Source organism: Seriola lalandi, unplaced genomic scaffold, assembly GCF_002814215.2.
Source record: "Seriola lalandi dorsalis isolate HSWRI2012SDOR001 ecotype SW California unplaced genomic scaffold, Sedor1 jcf7180002054911, whole genome shotgun sequence".
NCBI lineage: Eukaryota > Metazoa > Chordata > Actinopteri > Carangiformes > Carangidae > Seriola > Seriola lalandi.
In genome coordinates, this window is record NW_019525463.1 from 1,181,790 (window position 1) to 1,198,818 (window position 17,029).

Consider the following 17,029-nt stretch of genomic DNA (forward strand, 5'->3'; position numbering starts at 1 on the left):
GTATTTGCCCAGGGCACCATAAGCTAGAACCGCCACTGAGTGTTCTGTTTGTAATAGAGTATCTGCTGTTATATTTTATATATAACTTTTACATAAGTAAAGGCACTGAATACCTTCTCCACCACTGACCATGCCCTGTCAACCTGATCAGATTTTTTAGCTCTCTTTTTGTTGTCATTTCACTTAATTTGGCAGGAGGGCGGAAATGATCAGGTGTAACTTTTGCTTCGTCTTGTCCATTCCTCTTCTTCAGTCATGCAACCGTAAAGGTCACAGCACTGATTCCACCTCTTAATATCACTGAAAACCTTTGTGGTTGTTTTATTGCAACCATGTTTCCGCGTATTTTGAGGAAGCTGATTTTATGCCATGGCGGAAGGAAAGTTGCACCAGTCTACAGCTCTCACGTGCCTCCGACTCTCCCTCTTTTCGTCAAACACATTGTGTTCCTTTACGCAAAGGTTCGGTTCACTTATGTTACATTAACTAATCTCCTGGTGGTTACGTCGATTATTGCGCGCTCGTTCCTCGCGGGTCCTGACGTCTGAAAATGAGCGATCAGAGGAGAAACGCTCTCAAAACAATACTTCAGCTGGCGTGTCAGCTTTTGTGGGTAGGTGACACTTTACTAGTTGCTGTATTTTCAGCATAATATGTTCTTCGTTTAGTCTCACGCAAAAATATTGCCAATAATAATCTTTTAGCCCATATATTTATAGCCTAATTGAAATGACCATTTATGCCAATTCTTCATGTTAGCCTATACTAATAAATCATTATATATGATATATGATATATGATATTACTATATACATTATATATCACACTTAAAATTATGTAAAAACAGAATAAATCACCTGTGTTTGTTGTGTTGTGTGTGTGCATGTATTTTGATATAGCCTACACGTCTGAATCTCACAAGTCATATGACACAAGAGTGCATGTGTGCGCGTGATTTTAGAAGGAAATGTACTTTGAACACTGCAGGACACTAAAATGATTTGGTCGTCTGTCTAAAATATCATTGACGCATATGTGTCAAACTTCATGTCATATTGTTTTGTATTTCATTGATTTATGTGTTTATGTATGTATGTTATGTGTTCATTCTATATTTCCTCTAACAACATACACACATTCTACTTTTTAAATTCCATTATATATTATATAGACCTATAACAAGTTTCCACTATATTATTCCACTATATATTATATATAAGATTTACGATGACATGCACAACCATGAGACTTTAAATATTAAAGCTCAGGCTTCTATTTTAACCTGCAAATAATCATTCTACAACTTGAATTAGTCTGAAGGCATTATTTTCAAGAGACACCATGAGCCAATTGCACAGAATAAACAATAATAATTGCATAGAATGAACAATGTGTGATGCAGGTGTGGCCTAAGTATTGTGTGATCAGAAGGTTACTGGTTCAGTTGCCCTCACTCCTCCCTAATAACCACCACTGTGGTGCCCCTGAGCAAGGCCCTCAAGCCCCATCTGTAACTGCTCAGTTGCAACAGGCAGCTCGTTCTCAGTCAAACCTTCCTGAATAAATTAAGTTTATTTTAAAGGAATACTTCAACAGTTTGGGAAATCTGCTTACTTTCTTGCCAAGAGTTAGATGAGAAGATTGACAACACACTCATATCTAAGATGTAGTTAGAGCACATAGTTTAGCTTAGCTTATTTTAGCTAAGCATAAAGGCTGGGAACAGGTGGAAGCAGCTTGCCTGGCTCCGTAAAAAAAAACCCAAAATCAGCCAATCGGCACCTCAATAATTAACACATTTTATTTTGTGTGAAATCAAAATCAGTACAGAAACTGGAGCATAGCAGCATCAAGTTACCATTTCACATGGGGTCACGCTCATTTTGTCACTGCTTCCTCTGCCTCCATAAATCCACAAGTGTTTGTTTCCACACTTCAGTTTTATACGAATTACACAAAAAATATATTTTTTCTGAAGTAATGGAGGAATGTGAAAATAGGTCTGGTGAGTATGCTCTTTGACAGCTTACAGGTGTAGCTATACTCTGTTTTAATAGGTTCTTGGTCTCAGTGATACAATGCAAACTGTCTGTTATGTGATAATGAATCAAGAAAAAAATACAACAGCAGTCTTTCTTTTAACTTCACCAGGTGATGGGGTTGGTGGTGGGCTTGAGTGGATTCTATCTGCTGATGAAATACAGGCACAGCAGCTTATTTTTTTCTCACACCTACATCACCATGCCAGCTATCCTCGCTCTCGCCAGCGCTGCTTTCCTATTGGCCAGCGGGTTCCTCGGCACGTGGCTGAGCCTCAGAGATTCCACCTTTCTGCAGGGACTGGTAAGGTTCTCAGAGTGTGTATGAATGATGTATCTGTATGTGCGACAGTGTTTGGCCTGTACATTGTAAAGTGTGCTCTTCTCCAGTTTGTTTATCTACTAGTTGTGGTCTTTTGTCTGGAAAGTTCGGCTTCAGCGTTGGCTTACTGCCACTCCATAAAGGTATACAAGTTACACCAGAGTTCACATGCACTGGACTGGAGTTATCAGATTATTAGTTAACCGATTATTGCTTGTTTATGTTATTTGTGTCTTCTGCCTTTTTGTTTTAGCTGAATACAGAGACAACTTCCCTCAGTGGTGTGTTTCAGAATTACACAGGCAGCAGCCAGGACCCCAACTCTCGAGCTGTGGATGCTACACAAGAGCAGGTAGTGTGCTCAGCCATCACTCATGTGAACTGAGTTATATAGGCCTCTAAATACGCGAAGCAATGTTTGTGCAAAATGTTCAAAAACAGTATAGCATTTCAAAAAGGCTATAACACATTGTCATTATCCACAGCAACAGCATATAAAAGACTGTAAGTAGGGATATCAAAACAAGCAGCAACAACTGTAGCTGATAGTTGAAGCCACTTGGAGCACACTTCCTGTACCGATATCTATATTTAAAAGAGGAAATGCCCCAATTTATCTTGGTAGCCATTTTGAAATGTTTTTTTTTTACATTACATTAGTTGTAAATTGAAATACTTGAATGAAATACAAGTACCTCAATAAGAACTAGTGGTTACATTCCAGTAGAGTCATGCAATGTCTAAATCATTCATGTTGATGTGCATTAATTGTATCACTGCAATCAGAGCTTCTTGCACAGAACTTAAAAATGCACTCATGGTCAGAGACTAATACTTTAGTTCTTACTCAACTACATTAAACTGATACCGTGTGGATTAAACGAACCAACAGGATATAATGTAACCTAATAAATAATAGCTTAACTATTAAAGTGCGGTTTTTAATGAATCGGGTTTAGTGATAATACAGAATAGGCTTTGTCAAGATGACAGGTTGAGCAGAGTTGGTTATTAAAGCTCACTAACTACAGTTTCTACATGTACAGATATGAGTACATGGTGTTAAGTGACCTATAAAAGGCCTGTCTGTCTCTGTTGTCATCGCTTACGGCCATACCACTCTGAACACGCCCGATCTCGTCCGATCTCGGAAGCTAAGCAGGGTCGGGCCTGGTTAGTACTTGGATGGGAGACCGCCTGGGAATACCAGGTGCTGTAAGCTTTTTCACTTCTCTTTGCAACCAGCAGAGGACGCTGCTGCTGCTGCTGCTGCTGCTGCTGCTGCTGCTGCAGTGTGTGAGCAGCATTGTAGTTGCTAACTAACTACAGAGACACCAGATAATTCTAATTGTTGATTTTTATGTTCAAGCTTCATCTCCACAGTAGAAGATATGCTGAATAGTGTCGGCTATATTGGCTGTATATTACCAAGGTTCTCCAACATGCTGATGTTTTACAAATGTCTGCAAACAATTCAAAAGAAGCAGGAAATGATGCAAAACTTCCAAACAGTGATGTTTGGATATATAACTCCCATAATGAATGTGAATCCTGACCATCAGCATGAATGATGGCAGACCCTCAGACAGCTCTGGAGGTCCCAGGAGCAGCACCTTTGATTTTAACAGTCACTCCTTTTGTACACAGAGGAAAGCAGGAGCAAGCTGCAGGCTGTGGGTACATTTTCTGATAGTCTGGAAACTTTATCACAGCTGATAATGTGAGTTCAGCTCAGTAACATTTTCAGCTCAACAGAGCATCTCTGTGATCCAGAAGCCTCCTGAGCTTCTGCTGGATATAGCAAAGTGGAAAAGCATCTTAAATTAGGCACAAGGATTTCTTAATTTTTCTATCATGTTCAGTTTTTTAACAAAAATTGAAAAGCATCACAGTCAGAAGTGATTTCATAATTATTGTGGATAGGCTTCTTGAAGTGTTGTCTCCTCTGCAAAGGCAGCAGCAGCAGCAGCAGCAGCAGCGTCCTCTGCTGGTTGCAAAGAGAAGTGAAAAAGCTTACAGCACCTGGTATTCCCAGGCGGTCTCCCATCCAAGTACTAACCAGGCCCGACCCTGCTTAGCTTCCGAGATCGGACGAGATCGGGCGTGTTCAGAGTGGTATGGCCGTAAGCGACTGTATCAGACACAAACACGCTATTTAATCATCACCATCAGCAACATCTTTTTATATTTCTGTCCACAGAAACATGAGCATATTTTTTTATTTTTCTGTGCAACAAGCTCTGATAACAGTGATACAATCACTGCACATCAGCATGAACGATAAAGTCTCTCTATTACACTCCTGTCATGTAACTAAATACATTTACTCAAGTTCAAACCTAAGTAGGCCTACTTATTGAGGTAATTGTATTTCAATTTTCTGCTACTTTAAACTTCTACTCATCATGTCATCTCTTCATGTCAGAGACTAATACTGTAGTTTTTACTCAACTACATTAAACTGATACCGTGTGGATTAAACGAACCAACAGGATATAATGTAACCTAATAAATGATAGCTTAACTATTAAAGTGCGGTTTTTAATGCATCGGGTTTAGTGATAATACAGAATAGGCTTTGTCAAGATGACAGGTTGAGCAGAGTTGGTTATTAAAGCTCACTAACTACAGTTACTACATGTACAGATATGAGTACATGGTGTTAAGTGACCTATAAAAGGCCTGTCTGTCTCTGTTGTCATCGCTTACGGCCATACCACTCTGAACACGCCCGATCTCGTCCGATCTCGGAAGCTAAGCAGGGTCGGGCCTGGTTAGTACTTGGATGGGAGACCGCCTGGGAATACCAGGTGCTGTAAGCTTTTTCACTTCTCTTTGCAACCAGCAGAGGACGCTGGACACAAACAGGGCTTCTATATGTAGTCCTATGTTTGTCCATGTAGTAAATGTAGATCATGAGTCTGTACAACAGACTGTGGTCACTCTGTCATCTTTTCTACATTCTGTATTATATAACAGGATCAACACTGATGCATTAAAAACAGCATTTCCATGGTGAAACCACATTAATTTATATTCTGTTGAATCTTTTAAGTCATTCATGAAGTGGAGTAAAAACTATTCAGTATTTGTCTTTAGCAAGGGACTGAGGGGTCAGTGGACCACTGGGTTTTACCTGTAAAATTTCACTTAAAGAATTGAAGTGACCACCAGAGATATTTAGGCTCATAGTAGAGATCGGTAGGTTTGGGAGGTGGCTGTCTTGATCGACAGGTGTCTCAAGTCACACTTAGCAGTGATAGTTGGCCCTAACTTGCTCCATCTCATCTCCACAAAACCCAAACCTCAGGCCTCAAGCCATCCATGCATGAACTCATGCTGCCATCACAGATATTTTTATATTAAGATTTTGTATTAAGATTCATATTGATCGATAGTGACTGGGCATTTTGTGTTTTGATCCATGTTAGTTGCAGTGCTGTGGTGTCCATGACTACAGGGACTGGCTTGAAACCTCCTGGTTTAACCAGACTGGAGGACTCAGTGTTCCTCACAGCTGCTGCAACTCTACTTTCCCCTCCTGCAATGGAACTGCGGACCAGCCATGGCAGCTTTACCCACAGGTAGACATCCAGATAAATTCACTACACATGAACACAAAAGCACCCCGGCATGCATGTTGGATTGGTCCTCTCTGTTTCTAATGCCTCACTCTTTCAGGGCTGCCAGGTGAAGCTGGAGATGGCTTTACAGTTTGTTCTGAGTTTCATCATCTGGGGCTCCCCAATGGTTTTTCTGGTGGAGGTGCGTAACATCATCATTTTTATTCTGTATAGACTTGATATGCAAACTAACTGAAAAATGAAACACAGAGGAACTTTTGCTATTATTAGATTGGCGGTTCGTTAAAACTACAATATTTGATTTTTTAAATTTTATTTTGACGAATTTATATCCACAACATTTTCATCTTATGAAGTTGTTGTGGAACACAGTGGCCTAATTGCACATCCAGCAGATACAGAGCAACATTAGCAGTGATTTGTCATGGTTCTTACCCAGTGAAGTCCAATATTCACTCTCCTTTTAGCTCTGTTTGAGTATCCACCAATTCTTGATGATCCTTAGCTGCTAAATGCTCCACTATATTCACCAGCTTGTCACTAACTGTGTCTGTTGGCCATTTCCTGTTAGCCAGTTAACATTCTGTGGCTGAAAATAATGATTATTTTAATTAATCTGATTAATCTGAGGATTATTTTCCCGTTGAATCCTTCGGTTAATAAAATGTCAGAAAACAATGAAAATACCCATCACAAATTTCTAAAGCTCATCATCACATATGAAAATTAATTATTTTGTCAAACAGCCACAGACCCCCCCTGAAAAAATCTCATAGAGGACTAAGAAAACCAGTAAATTTAAATACTTAAAACAGTATTATAGTAGTAGTATAAAGTATTGTATATTAGCAGTGTAAAAATAATATTTACTTAAAATAGGTACAACCAGTTTTTGGGTTTTTTTGGGCATTTTTGCTTAAAAACATCTAAAACATTTATCATAATTGTTGCCAATTATGATAAATGATAAAATCAACCAATGTTCTTTTATACAAATCATTATTGCTCTTGCAGTGCCCAGTACTTTCACTGAAAAAAGCTGCTTGCTGCTTGAAACAAGGCCAAGGAGAGCAGTGAGAATGAACCAAAACAGTAACAAGATGGTCTATTAAACCAAAACAATGAGCTCAAAGACACTAAAAACCTCTAATAGAGCTGAGACGAACTGTGAATTCTCTGTAGATTCTCCACTACGACTTCTTTCACATTACACAAAGTAATTTGAGCAACTGGTAAAATAAATTGCCTTTTAATTATCTGTATTGCTGACGTATTGTGGTGTTGAATTATTCCAATGATAAATGTGTCTCTGTTAAGTTTCAGAAGTGAATTACTGTTTAATTTTTTCAGTTTACCAGAATCCTCTTCTCTTTTCTTTACTCTTTTCCTGTAGTTTGTTGTGCTGCTGACGGTGGCACAGCTGATGAGGGACAAGCCATTTATCAGATATCACGTACTGGACAAAAACTAAAGACAGATGGGACAGCACTGTACTGTGCACAGATACTGTAATATTATATTATTATTACTGTTCCTGATTTTCAAACTTGTGTGATCTCTAATCTGTTTCACTACTGTTAATTAATGCAGGTTTAATCCAGCACACTACAAAACATGTGACATAAAACTATGGATTGTTGCCGTCATCATTTTTTGCCTACACATGCCTGGAGCTCTGTCATATCTTCCCTTACCACTATTAAACAAATCAATGTGATATGATGACTTGCGTTTGGGTGTGTAAGGTAATTTTTGTGTTGACCCAGATTGTAAGTGAATTATTATTGTAAACAGAACACTTGTTGTTCACTGTCTCTATGTGTACACTAATGTTTTGTTGTGTTTGTTTGAAATTGTCACAGGGAACATTTCTGAGGGGGGCAATAATCTAAACTAAAACTATACCTAATTTGCTCTCACTGAGCTGTTGATTAAACACATCACTTCCTGATCTGAACACTTGTCCCTCACAGATCACAAATTGAGCATTATTACCTTCATGAAGGTGGTTGAATTACAAGACTGTTGTATTACACTGCATTAGTTTCAGCTAGGTGCTCCTAATAAACTGTTACCCATGGCTGTTGCCCTCACCGGCTCCTCTGCAGAGGCGTGGTCGGACGCGAGTGGGCGTGGCGGGATTCGGCACGTAGCTCCTTCCTCTGTTTCTCCACTACGTGAGGTCGACTTGGAGGGAATCGAACGTCGCTAAGAAAGACAAAAAATAGGAGAAGAAAGCAGAAACACCAAACCCCCCCAATAAGCTGGTAAGTTTTGAAATGCTGACAAATGTTTCTCGAACCGTCTCAGCTGTATACTCGTTGTTTCTAGCTTTGTCAGATGACTGCCGTGCCGTTCCTGCGGCCCTTGGAGCTACTGGTTAGGTAGCTGTGGCTAACATTAGCCTCCGTGGCCTGTTAGCAGGCCGCTGGGGTTTAGGCGCGGGGACAGAAACGCAATGATCTGACGCTCTCTAAAATAGGGCCACGGTGCTTTACGTTAGCTAGCCGACAAGAGACCGCCACGTAAGCTATCCTCGTAATGTGAGTGACTGTGTTCATTGGTTTGCTATAAGGTTTACAATAGTAATATTATGCCGTTTTTGTCCAGCCTGGTTGTACATATTGTTTACCTATCTATTCAGAGAGGGGTGAGCATGCAGCGGCTAGCCTGCTAATGCTAGTCAGGCCTCTGCACGTTTCCTAGATGGAGAGCAACTCATGAGCTGAATTGATGTGCTGTTGGCCGGTAATAAAAAAACAAAGGCGCACTATTAATACGGGGTTTGTAGTATCAGAGAACAGCTCCACTTTGACGCCCCTCTCTCACTGGATACCATACAAAAATACTGGCACACCAGACTGGGATTCCACTGGGAGTAGTGGTGCTCATTACTTAATAATTTAGGAGCACCATTAAATTGAAGCACCACGACATACTCATACTTTCTCCAGGTCAATTGTTTCCGACCAATGCTTCAGTAATCAGGAGTTATCTTGTAGAGATGTACTGCTTTGTTGTCATCTGGGACGTTTTATTTTGTAATTTTCTCAAAATTCAAGTCATAACCAGGTGTTGTGGAGCCTTACAAGTCAGCGTATTCAGATTTATTAAATGTGTGTGTGTGTATAGAAGGAAGGAAATAAAAGGTCTGGCTCATTTGTGCAGCAAGATTATAAATTCTCCAGCACTGTACAGAGCAGCATGCAGGAAATAATGTAAGCATGCAACAATCCACAAAATGATGCAAACTGCCTACCAAAGAAGCCAATAGTAATTAATAATAGTCTCTCATCATTGTTTACCATATTGTTCCCACAATATGTGCGCCACTTTGTAGATTCATTCATCTGCACCACGCCTTGGTGTCGCTTATAGCAGAAATGAAAAAACACTGTTAAACCAGAAGAGTCTATTGAGTTATCTTGGATATTCGCCCTCATTATAACCTTTTGATCAAACTTTTCTCCATTGCCATACGAACAGGTTAAAACCATGAAAAATGTTGTTATTCTCTGGTGATGTTGTGTTTTTGCCTATTAAAAAGGTATCAGGTGTTTGTCAAGTTTCTTTTTTTGGTCTTTGTGTCATGTTCTTCAGACAAAAGATTTGCTATTTGATCGCTGCCACATTGATTGACTAAGTTGTTTGATTTTGTCTTATCCCCACCCAGCCTCAGGAGCAGTGAAGTGTCTTCATGGCAGTTCGTCGAGGACACATTAAGTACTTGAAAGTGAGTATGAGATCCCAGCTCCCATTTCAAACCATACTACAGTATGCAACCATATCAACTGAGTGTTAGCAGTGTGATAAGATGTTTTTGATGGAGTTCTTGACAAGGAATTGAAAGCTCATGTACTGTTATATGGTAGCACTGTTTAATATGTCTGCAAGAAATGTACAAACTCGTTGGAATGGCCAGAGCCTTGTTATAAATGTGTGTAAAGATGTCACGGCTGTACAGCTATTTTGCTGGAACTAATGATTTTATATTCTGTACAAGTGAGATGGCATTAAGAGAAATCACAAACAAACAAGCACACCAGCTCCCACCAGCTTTGCCTATGTTGACTGGTTAACACAGGACTCTCATTCATCCTCTCAGGCAGTGTATCTTACCCACCAGAATACACAATCACAACCCTTCTCTTGCATGAATGGACCTCTGTCAGGTTGACCGCTGGACTGGTTCCCATTTCGAGCTTGATCCCATTTCAGCCACCAGCAAATGTGTCCACCATGACAATCTGCTGAACAGAGAGTGGAAGCAACTTTTAAAAAATTTATTATTAAGTTATACTGCAGTTTCCATTGTTTACTAAACTCATCTCAGACCCTTCAGACTGGTTATCAGACTAGATTGCAGTCTGACATGTGATTGAGGTAATCTGGGGACTTACCTACTTTGCAAATGCAAACCATCTGTGTGCAGACTTTATATTGCATGCCATTGTTTAAATATCACATTGGCTTAGTGTAAACCACTTCATTGAGAGCAATTTGCACCTTAAATCTAGTCACATGCTCGTGTAATAGTTGCTATTATGTGGCCCTATAACTTTAGACCCCTTCTATTCTGCTGTAATAAAAACAGTAATTGCACAGACACTGTTAACCCTTCAAAATGTTCCAGGAACTGCCGAATCAGGAAATAAACTATGAATTAAAAATCCCCTTTGCACACTACTGTTTAATTAGTAAAAAAAAAACAATTGTTAAACCCAAGGAAATGACAACTCTTTTTTTGTAGTTACTGTGGCATTACTTTGATGTTAGATCTGATATAATGAATGACATACAGAGTTGGAAAGAGAGACTGAAAACAACAGCTTGTCTGTCCCCACAGTAGACATTCAGCTGAGTGTTTGGTTACTTCTGCTTTGGAAAGAAATTCCCATGAAACTATCAGCAAATACAGTTTAATTTCTTTTGTTCATGCACATTGTACTCTCATCGCAGCTCCTACACACTCACTCTACCTATCTCCCACTCGAGCCCCTTTTAAAAGCAAGTCCGGAAGCTGGCAACAAAGCCTAACTTTGTTTTTAATGTTAATAAATAACAAAAAATGCCTGCTTCTCGTCGTAATATCATCATTACCTTCTTTTTCATGAATAAAGTGTTGCATACGTTTCACCAATTAGTGGCAGTCAGGCCTCCAAACTCCACTGCTTCAAGTTTCTGAAATAACCATTACAGCAGGGGCTTTTTCATGCAGGAGTTAATGCCGTCCCTGGTTCTTCCAGTCGGCTGATAATTGTGTTTTTGCTTTTCATGAATTAGCCACCAACAGATTGGTCCTTTTTTTCCTTTTTCTTTTTTTCTTTTTTTTTTTTTAAAGACTAGAGGTGGGAAAAACATTAACAATTTCTTTCAAATGGGTGCTTTTTCAGAAAACACGCACCTCCTGTTGTTTTAATGTTCCCACTGTATGCTCTAGTTTCCGTGTTGCTGTATCCTAGCCAGTGATGTAATGCGGTTGTAGGCGGTAGCAGGGTTTAGGCGAGGTCAGTGATGCCTGAAGAGTAGAAATTATAGGACGTGTATGGGACACTGATTGTTCAATCTGCTTTGACTTTGTGCTGCAGGCGGCAGTTTAATTTGAAAGTGATTTGTTTGAATTGATTTCCTTTAGCATCTGCTCCTTTCCTTATTGCCTGTGTAGGTGTAATTGCTTTTTTGATATTTTTGTGTTAATAAACAAATTTATTTTTTACAAAAACTTCTTTTTTTTTTCTTTCTTTCTTTTTTTTTAGCTCTGCATACTTGCATGCTTACCTTGCTTTGTGTTTTTTTTGGCCCACCAGGCTGACTTGCAGGAGGTGTATGACATGTCAAACGGTTATGAAGACCACATGGGAGGGGACGAGGGGAAGGATGCCAAGACCAACCTGATAGTGAACTACCTGCCTCAGAGCATGACGCAGGACGAGCTGCGGAGCCTCTTCAGCAGCATCGGAGAGGTGGAGTCTGCCAAGCTGATTCGAGACAAAGTCGCAGGTATGCTATGCTCTGAAGCGATAAGACCTGTGACAGACCTGATCGACGCTTAAACACAAGATTTAGTTTGAAATGGCAAGGAGTTCCTGTTACAGACTTGGCCAAAAAAAAATTACAAGTTGTGGCAACCTCTGAGTCTATCAGTGGTGGCCCAGCCTTATGACTTAGTTTGGCCTCTCACTCATTTTCGAATTAGCTGTTCTTTACTGTCAGGATATCTACTAAAGAGTGTTTTCTGGCTTCTCTGTTCTCAGTGATTTTTATAATGTAACTTTTCTTTGAAAGATATCCCAAATAGATTTTCCTGCTTGAGTTGGGGTAGTACTTTGCACAAAGTTTTTCACCACCATAGACTTGTTTTATTTATTCCAACCAGTCCAACCCTGTTTAACTGTAGACAGTTTCTTTGTTTGTTTGTTTAGACTAGCATGCAATGTTAAGATTTGTTTTTGTTTTTAAATATTTATTTGTTTGCAGCTTTTTTTGAACTATACAACGTTTTTTTGTTTTATTTTATTGTTTTCCTTTTTTTTTCTCTAGGCCACAGTTTAGGGTACGGATTTGTTAACTATCTTAACCCTAGTGATGCAGACAGAGCTATCAGTACACTGAATGGACTAAGGCTACAGTCCAAAACTATCAAGGTAACGTGCAATAAGGTGTTCTACAATTCTCAAACCAAAGATGTCATGTCATATAACTCTCCTGTGGCTCCTGTGCTGTCCGCTAACTAGCTAGTACATGTCAGCCCGAGGAAGTGATACTGCTTTTACAGCTCACTTACTGCCCTATCTGACATGTCTGTTGAGTTTGACTTTAATTTTACTTATTTTATTTGACACATTCTGTCAGATTCAATGTATTTCATGTATTTAATTCCTAAGAAAAGTACCTTTTTGATCAGTTTGATTTCATTTTTTTGTGGCTGTAATGTTCTTTTATGCTTCTGACTTCACTCATTTTTCTCAGCCTGAAGATTTAATACTTAAAACCACTTGGGTGACATTTTGTTTATCAAATCATTTTATTTAGTTTTCTTTAATAGAGTCCAAAAGTGTTGTTTTTAATAAACAGATATGAATGAGTTGATGATTGCAACTTTCAAAACACCTGATATTATGTCCTAAAGTCCAAAAAATTTGTTAGAATGTCAAAAGTTCGATAGATTAAAGTGCTTGTTGTACTTTTGATAGGTTTTTTTTTTGTTACCTTATTTAGTTCATGTGTATCAGAGTTGTAATCAGGCGTTTGTTGCTTCCTGTTATCAGGTTTCATACGCACGGCCCAGCTCTGATACAATAAAGGATGCCAACCTGTATATCAGCGGCCTGCCAAAGTCCATGACCCAGAAGGACGTGGAGGACATGTTTTCACGTTATGGACGCATTATTAATTCCCGGGTACTTGTTGATCAGGGTACAGGTACGACAGGTGAATGACTTCCTTGCTTTTAAAAATACTTTGCAGTAACACATAGTGCCTCTGTGTTCAAAAAAAAAAAAGTAATAACCAGAGAGCAGCCATATATGAAAAGTAGTCATGCTGTTTGTATAGGCAGTCACCAGCCGCTCTCTCTTACCTAGGTGTGTCCCGTGGGGTGGCTTTTATCCGGTTTGACAAGCGGGCAGAGGCAGAGGAAGCCGTCAAAAACCTGAACGGCCAAAAACCACCGGGGGCCTCTGAGCCAATCACAGTGAAATTTGCTGCCAACCCGAACCAGGCGAAGAACACGCAGCTCATTTCTCAGCTGTACCACAACCAATCACGGCGGTTCGGAGGGCCGTTACATCACCAGGCGCAGCGGTTTAGGTGAGGGGCATAGTGAACATGAAAGGAAAAGTTTGCTAAACAAATTATTGGAACAGTTTTTAAATGTATATAGACATACTTGTCTTTGACTGCGTCTGAATGTGTATATAACGTGTTCCTGGCTCAGTAAAAAACTTCCCATTCCAGGTTTTCTCCCATGGGTGTTGATCACATGGGCAGCATGGGAGGTGTCGGTGTCCCTGGGAACTCCACCTCAGGCTGGTGCATCTTCATCTACAACCTGGGACAGGACGCCGACGAGAGCATCCTGTGGCAGATGTTCGGCCCCTTTGGTGCCGTCACCAACGTCAAGGTGATCCGAGACTTCAACACCAACAAATGCAAGGGCTTCGGCTTCGTTACCATGACGAACTACGAGGAAGCGGCCATGGCCATCGCCAGCCTGAATGGCTACCGGCTCGGAGACAAGATACTGCAAGTGTCCTTTAAGACCAACAAGGGCCACAAATAGAGAGAGCTGGACAATCAGGTGTAGAGGAGAGAGGGAGATGCCCTGCGCCAGGCTTTTATTTGAGAGAGCAAAAGATTGCAAAGTCTGGCACATCAGTTTGGGTTTTAGTGTATTCAGAGATCAATGAGACGTTCACTCTTCTGCACCTTTGTACTTGTCTAAAAGAGTGTTTAGACTGATTTTTTTGTTTTGTTTTTTTTTTCCATCTTTATATTCATGCTTGGGGCTTGAGGACACTCAGTAGTTTTAATTTGTAGGGCAAGGATGTAGAGGGCAAAATCCCAAGACACCCCCAAGATAACGTTTGAAAATGATCTAAAAAGCTAAAATATTGTCCGTTATGTGTTGCATGTATAACTGTGGGGACTAGATAAAGGAGGCAGGCAAACAGTGCACTGAAAGAGTATAAGGAGAATAAGCCCTGCAAATTGTTCTCCCAAGTGTTGACATTTTAGTGGATAATTCACAGTCTAAAGAAGGTGAAGAACAATATTTTGCCAGGAGCCAGTTGTTGTTTCATTTTGGGAAAGCAGTGCTTTGTCCTGGATCCTCATCATAAGTAGAAATAGATGCCTTAAATGATCATCCAGTGGACACACAGACCTACAATACCACTCACTGTCTAGAGTCAATCTAAGAGCAAAGCACTTTTAACCAATCTGTTTTAGGTTACTATGAATATCAGTCTTTTCGATGTTAATCTATGACTTTTGCTCACCCTCCGCCCAGGTTAACAGTTTTAAAAACAATGAGCTCTGGAGGGAAATGTTTGTGTTTTGTTATCCCTGTGTAAAGTGTCTTTTTTTCTAAGTTGTATTTAAAGAGAGTCCTGTTGAAAATCATCCCCAGTCAATGAGTAGGGAATCAAGATGGACCAAAGACAGGGAGAGATTTGATCTTATAACCCCAGAAGAGTTTTTCTAAACAGATTTTCGCAAGGTAAATTCACATCTTTTTGGACTTTTTTTTCTCTTTTCTTTTTTTGAAGAGGTACTAAGGCTATATCTGATGCTGACTGAGAGAAACATCATTCAGGCCCAGTTTGCCAATTCTGTTTTGTTTTTTCTTTCATTTTGAGTTAATTTGTTTTCTTTTTGTTTGGATTTTCTTTCTTTCTAGAAGAATAGATTTTTATTTGTTACAATGTAAGTTACAAACTTGTTTTAACGAGTGCTTATCTCAAGTTTGGAGAGAAATTAATGGCCTTTGTTAATGATTTCAGTTTAGATTTACTTTCTTTTCTTCCTTTTTGTTTTGGTTGTTTCACTTTGAACATAAACCATTAAATTTTATTTCTTTTTGCTGAAAGTTTTGTTTGGTTTGTTTCTTTTTTTATTTACCTTTTTAGATTTGATTTGGAGTTTTGTTCTGTTATTTTTCTAGCATTACATTTGCAGGAAAGAAAAAACAGGCCGTTACACATTGTTTCTGCTGAAGGCTTTTAAACAGGCTTAAACTTTTAGAAAGATGAACATATGGACCAATGTTAGTTGAGGTGAGGTTATTTAAACTGTACACAGAGACTTGAAGGAAAGCGATTGTCCTGCAGACATTTCACGAGGCAACATTTCTGAGATAGCCAGATCAGTATAAACCACTGAAGAGTAACGAGATCAACGCATTGAAGATGTACGTGGTCACTTTAGAAACAGTTGTCTTTTCAGCGGTTGTGAGTTAAATGTCAGGATTATTTATTATTATCTGCTTTTTGATGCCCGGCTGTTTGGGGAGGGAAGCATCTGATAACACGGTGAAAAGACGGTTCACATGAAGATTTAGGCTTTTAGACCCAAACCCAGTGCTCTGATGTTTTTTGTCTCGTTTGTTTTTACTTTTCACTAGTGAGGACTTTGTTTACAGTGAAACACTCTCTCATATCGTCTGTTTAGAAAAGATTAATGGCGTATCACAGGTCGTCTTTTGCTAGTGAGGAATTGTCTTGCCCGTCTTGTTCTCTAAGGTGGTTGAAAGGTGGAGCATAAGCATCGGTACTGTAATTGTTTCTTGTTTAACCTGACCACAAATTGAACAGAGGAACTACTCCGTGATAAAAATAGCAAGTGATTCTTGGGAACAGTACCTGCTCACACTTTTTAGGATTCGTTTTTAACCACCCCCATCACCCCCCATGCTCCCCCAAGAATAATTCACCTGACACTTCATTAAATGCATATTTAATCTATTTAATCTCTGAAAGGAATTTTTCCATCACAAGCTTCAGCTTTTGGTCTTAAAAGTGCTTTTTGATTTTAGTATTTCCATGTTATTTTTGTGTCACAATCCTTAACTTTGTGCAATACTTTGTGACTTGCTCAAAGCAGGTGATAGAAATTTGTTGTAGTCTTGGACTGTCATCTTTTTTGATAATTTCTTTTTTCTACTTACGTTGTGTTACTGCTTAGTTTTCTCAGCAGTCTAGTTGGATTTGCATGAAAGATGCAAGTGAATTTGTTTTAGGGGCAGTCAGAATAAACTGCATTCTGCCTTAATTTATAAGTGGAAATGGTGTATTTTACATCAGGAGGCGCAAATATTTATTTGACAATGTATGCGGTCATACTTGTTACGTATTGGAGTGTTTTTAATGGATTATTGATTTTTTTTGTTTTTCTTGGTTCTGAACGGACACTAAGTTGAAGTCCATTAAATGTCTTCTAACATTGGATCATTTCAATAAAAACATGGTGCAATAGCATTGTTGTAAGATGACTATATTACCTTTTTTACCCATCAGGAACAAGTAGACGGAAGTAAAGTGTTGGAAGACAACAGCTACAAAGTACGATTCCGGAGGGGCGGTTGT

General features: G+C 39.4%; 2 protein-coding genes and 3 non-coding genes across 6 annotated transcripts; 4 read left to right on the top strand and 1 right to left on the bottom strand.

The window, feature by feature from the left end:
* The first annotated feature begins 200 nt into the window (after positions 1-200).
* On the top strand, positions 201-7,662 carry tspan37 (tetraspanin 37). Its single transcript, XM_023430797.2, has 7 exons — positions 201-613; positions 2,152-2,343; positions 2,430-2,504; positions 2,615-2,713; positions 5,793-5,945; positions 6,043-6,126; positions 7,339-7,662. Exons 1-7 carry the CDS (start codon positions 551-553, stop codon positions 7,414-7,416), a joined length of 744 nt encoding a protein of 247 aa, XP_023286565.1. The 5' UTR covers positions 201-550; the 3' UTR covers positions 7,417-7,662.
* LOC111673139 (5S ribosomal RNA) lies at positions 3,465-3,583 on the top strand. Its single transcript, XR_002762073.1, has one exon. It is a non-coding gene; the product is annotated as a 5S ribosomal RNA (ribosomal RNA).
* Positions 4,372-4,490, bottom strand: LOC111673141 (5S ribosomal RNA). The gene has a single exon (XR_002762074.1). It is a non-coding gene; the product is annotated as a 5S ribosomal RNA (ribosomal RNA).
* LOC111673142 (5S ribosomal RNA) lies at positions 5,065-5,183 on the top strand. The gene has a single exon (XR_002762075.1). It is a non-coding gene; the product is annotated as a 5S ribosomal RNA (ribosomal RNA).
* A 380-nt stretch (positions 7,663-8,042) lies between the features above and the next one.
* On the top strand, positions 8,043-16,921 carry elavl1a (ELAV like RNA binding protein 1a). 2 transcript variants are annotated; one of them, XM_023430803.2, is made up of 7 exons: positions 8,043-8,212; positions 9,619-9,678; positions 11,753-11,945; positions 12,486-12,589; positions 13,214-13,376; positions 13,529-13,754; positions 13,902-16,921. In XM_023430803.2, the coding sequence occupies exons 2-7, from the start codon at positions 9,643-9,645 to the stop codon at positions 14,224-14,226; spliced, it is 1,047 nt and encodes a 348-aa protein (XP_023286571.1). In that variant the 5' UTR covers positions 8,043-8,212; positions 9,619-9,642; the 3' UTR covers positions 14,227-16,921. The 2 variants fall into 2 exon arrangements, with proteins under 2 accessions (XP_023286571.1, XP_023286573.1); XM_023430805.2 differs by having other exon boundaries at positions 13,214-13,367.
* The last annotated feature ends 108 nt before the right edge of the window (positions 16,922-17,029 follow it).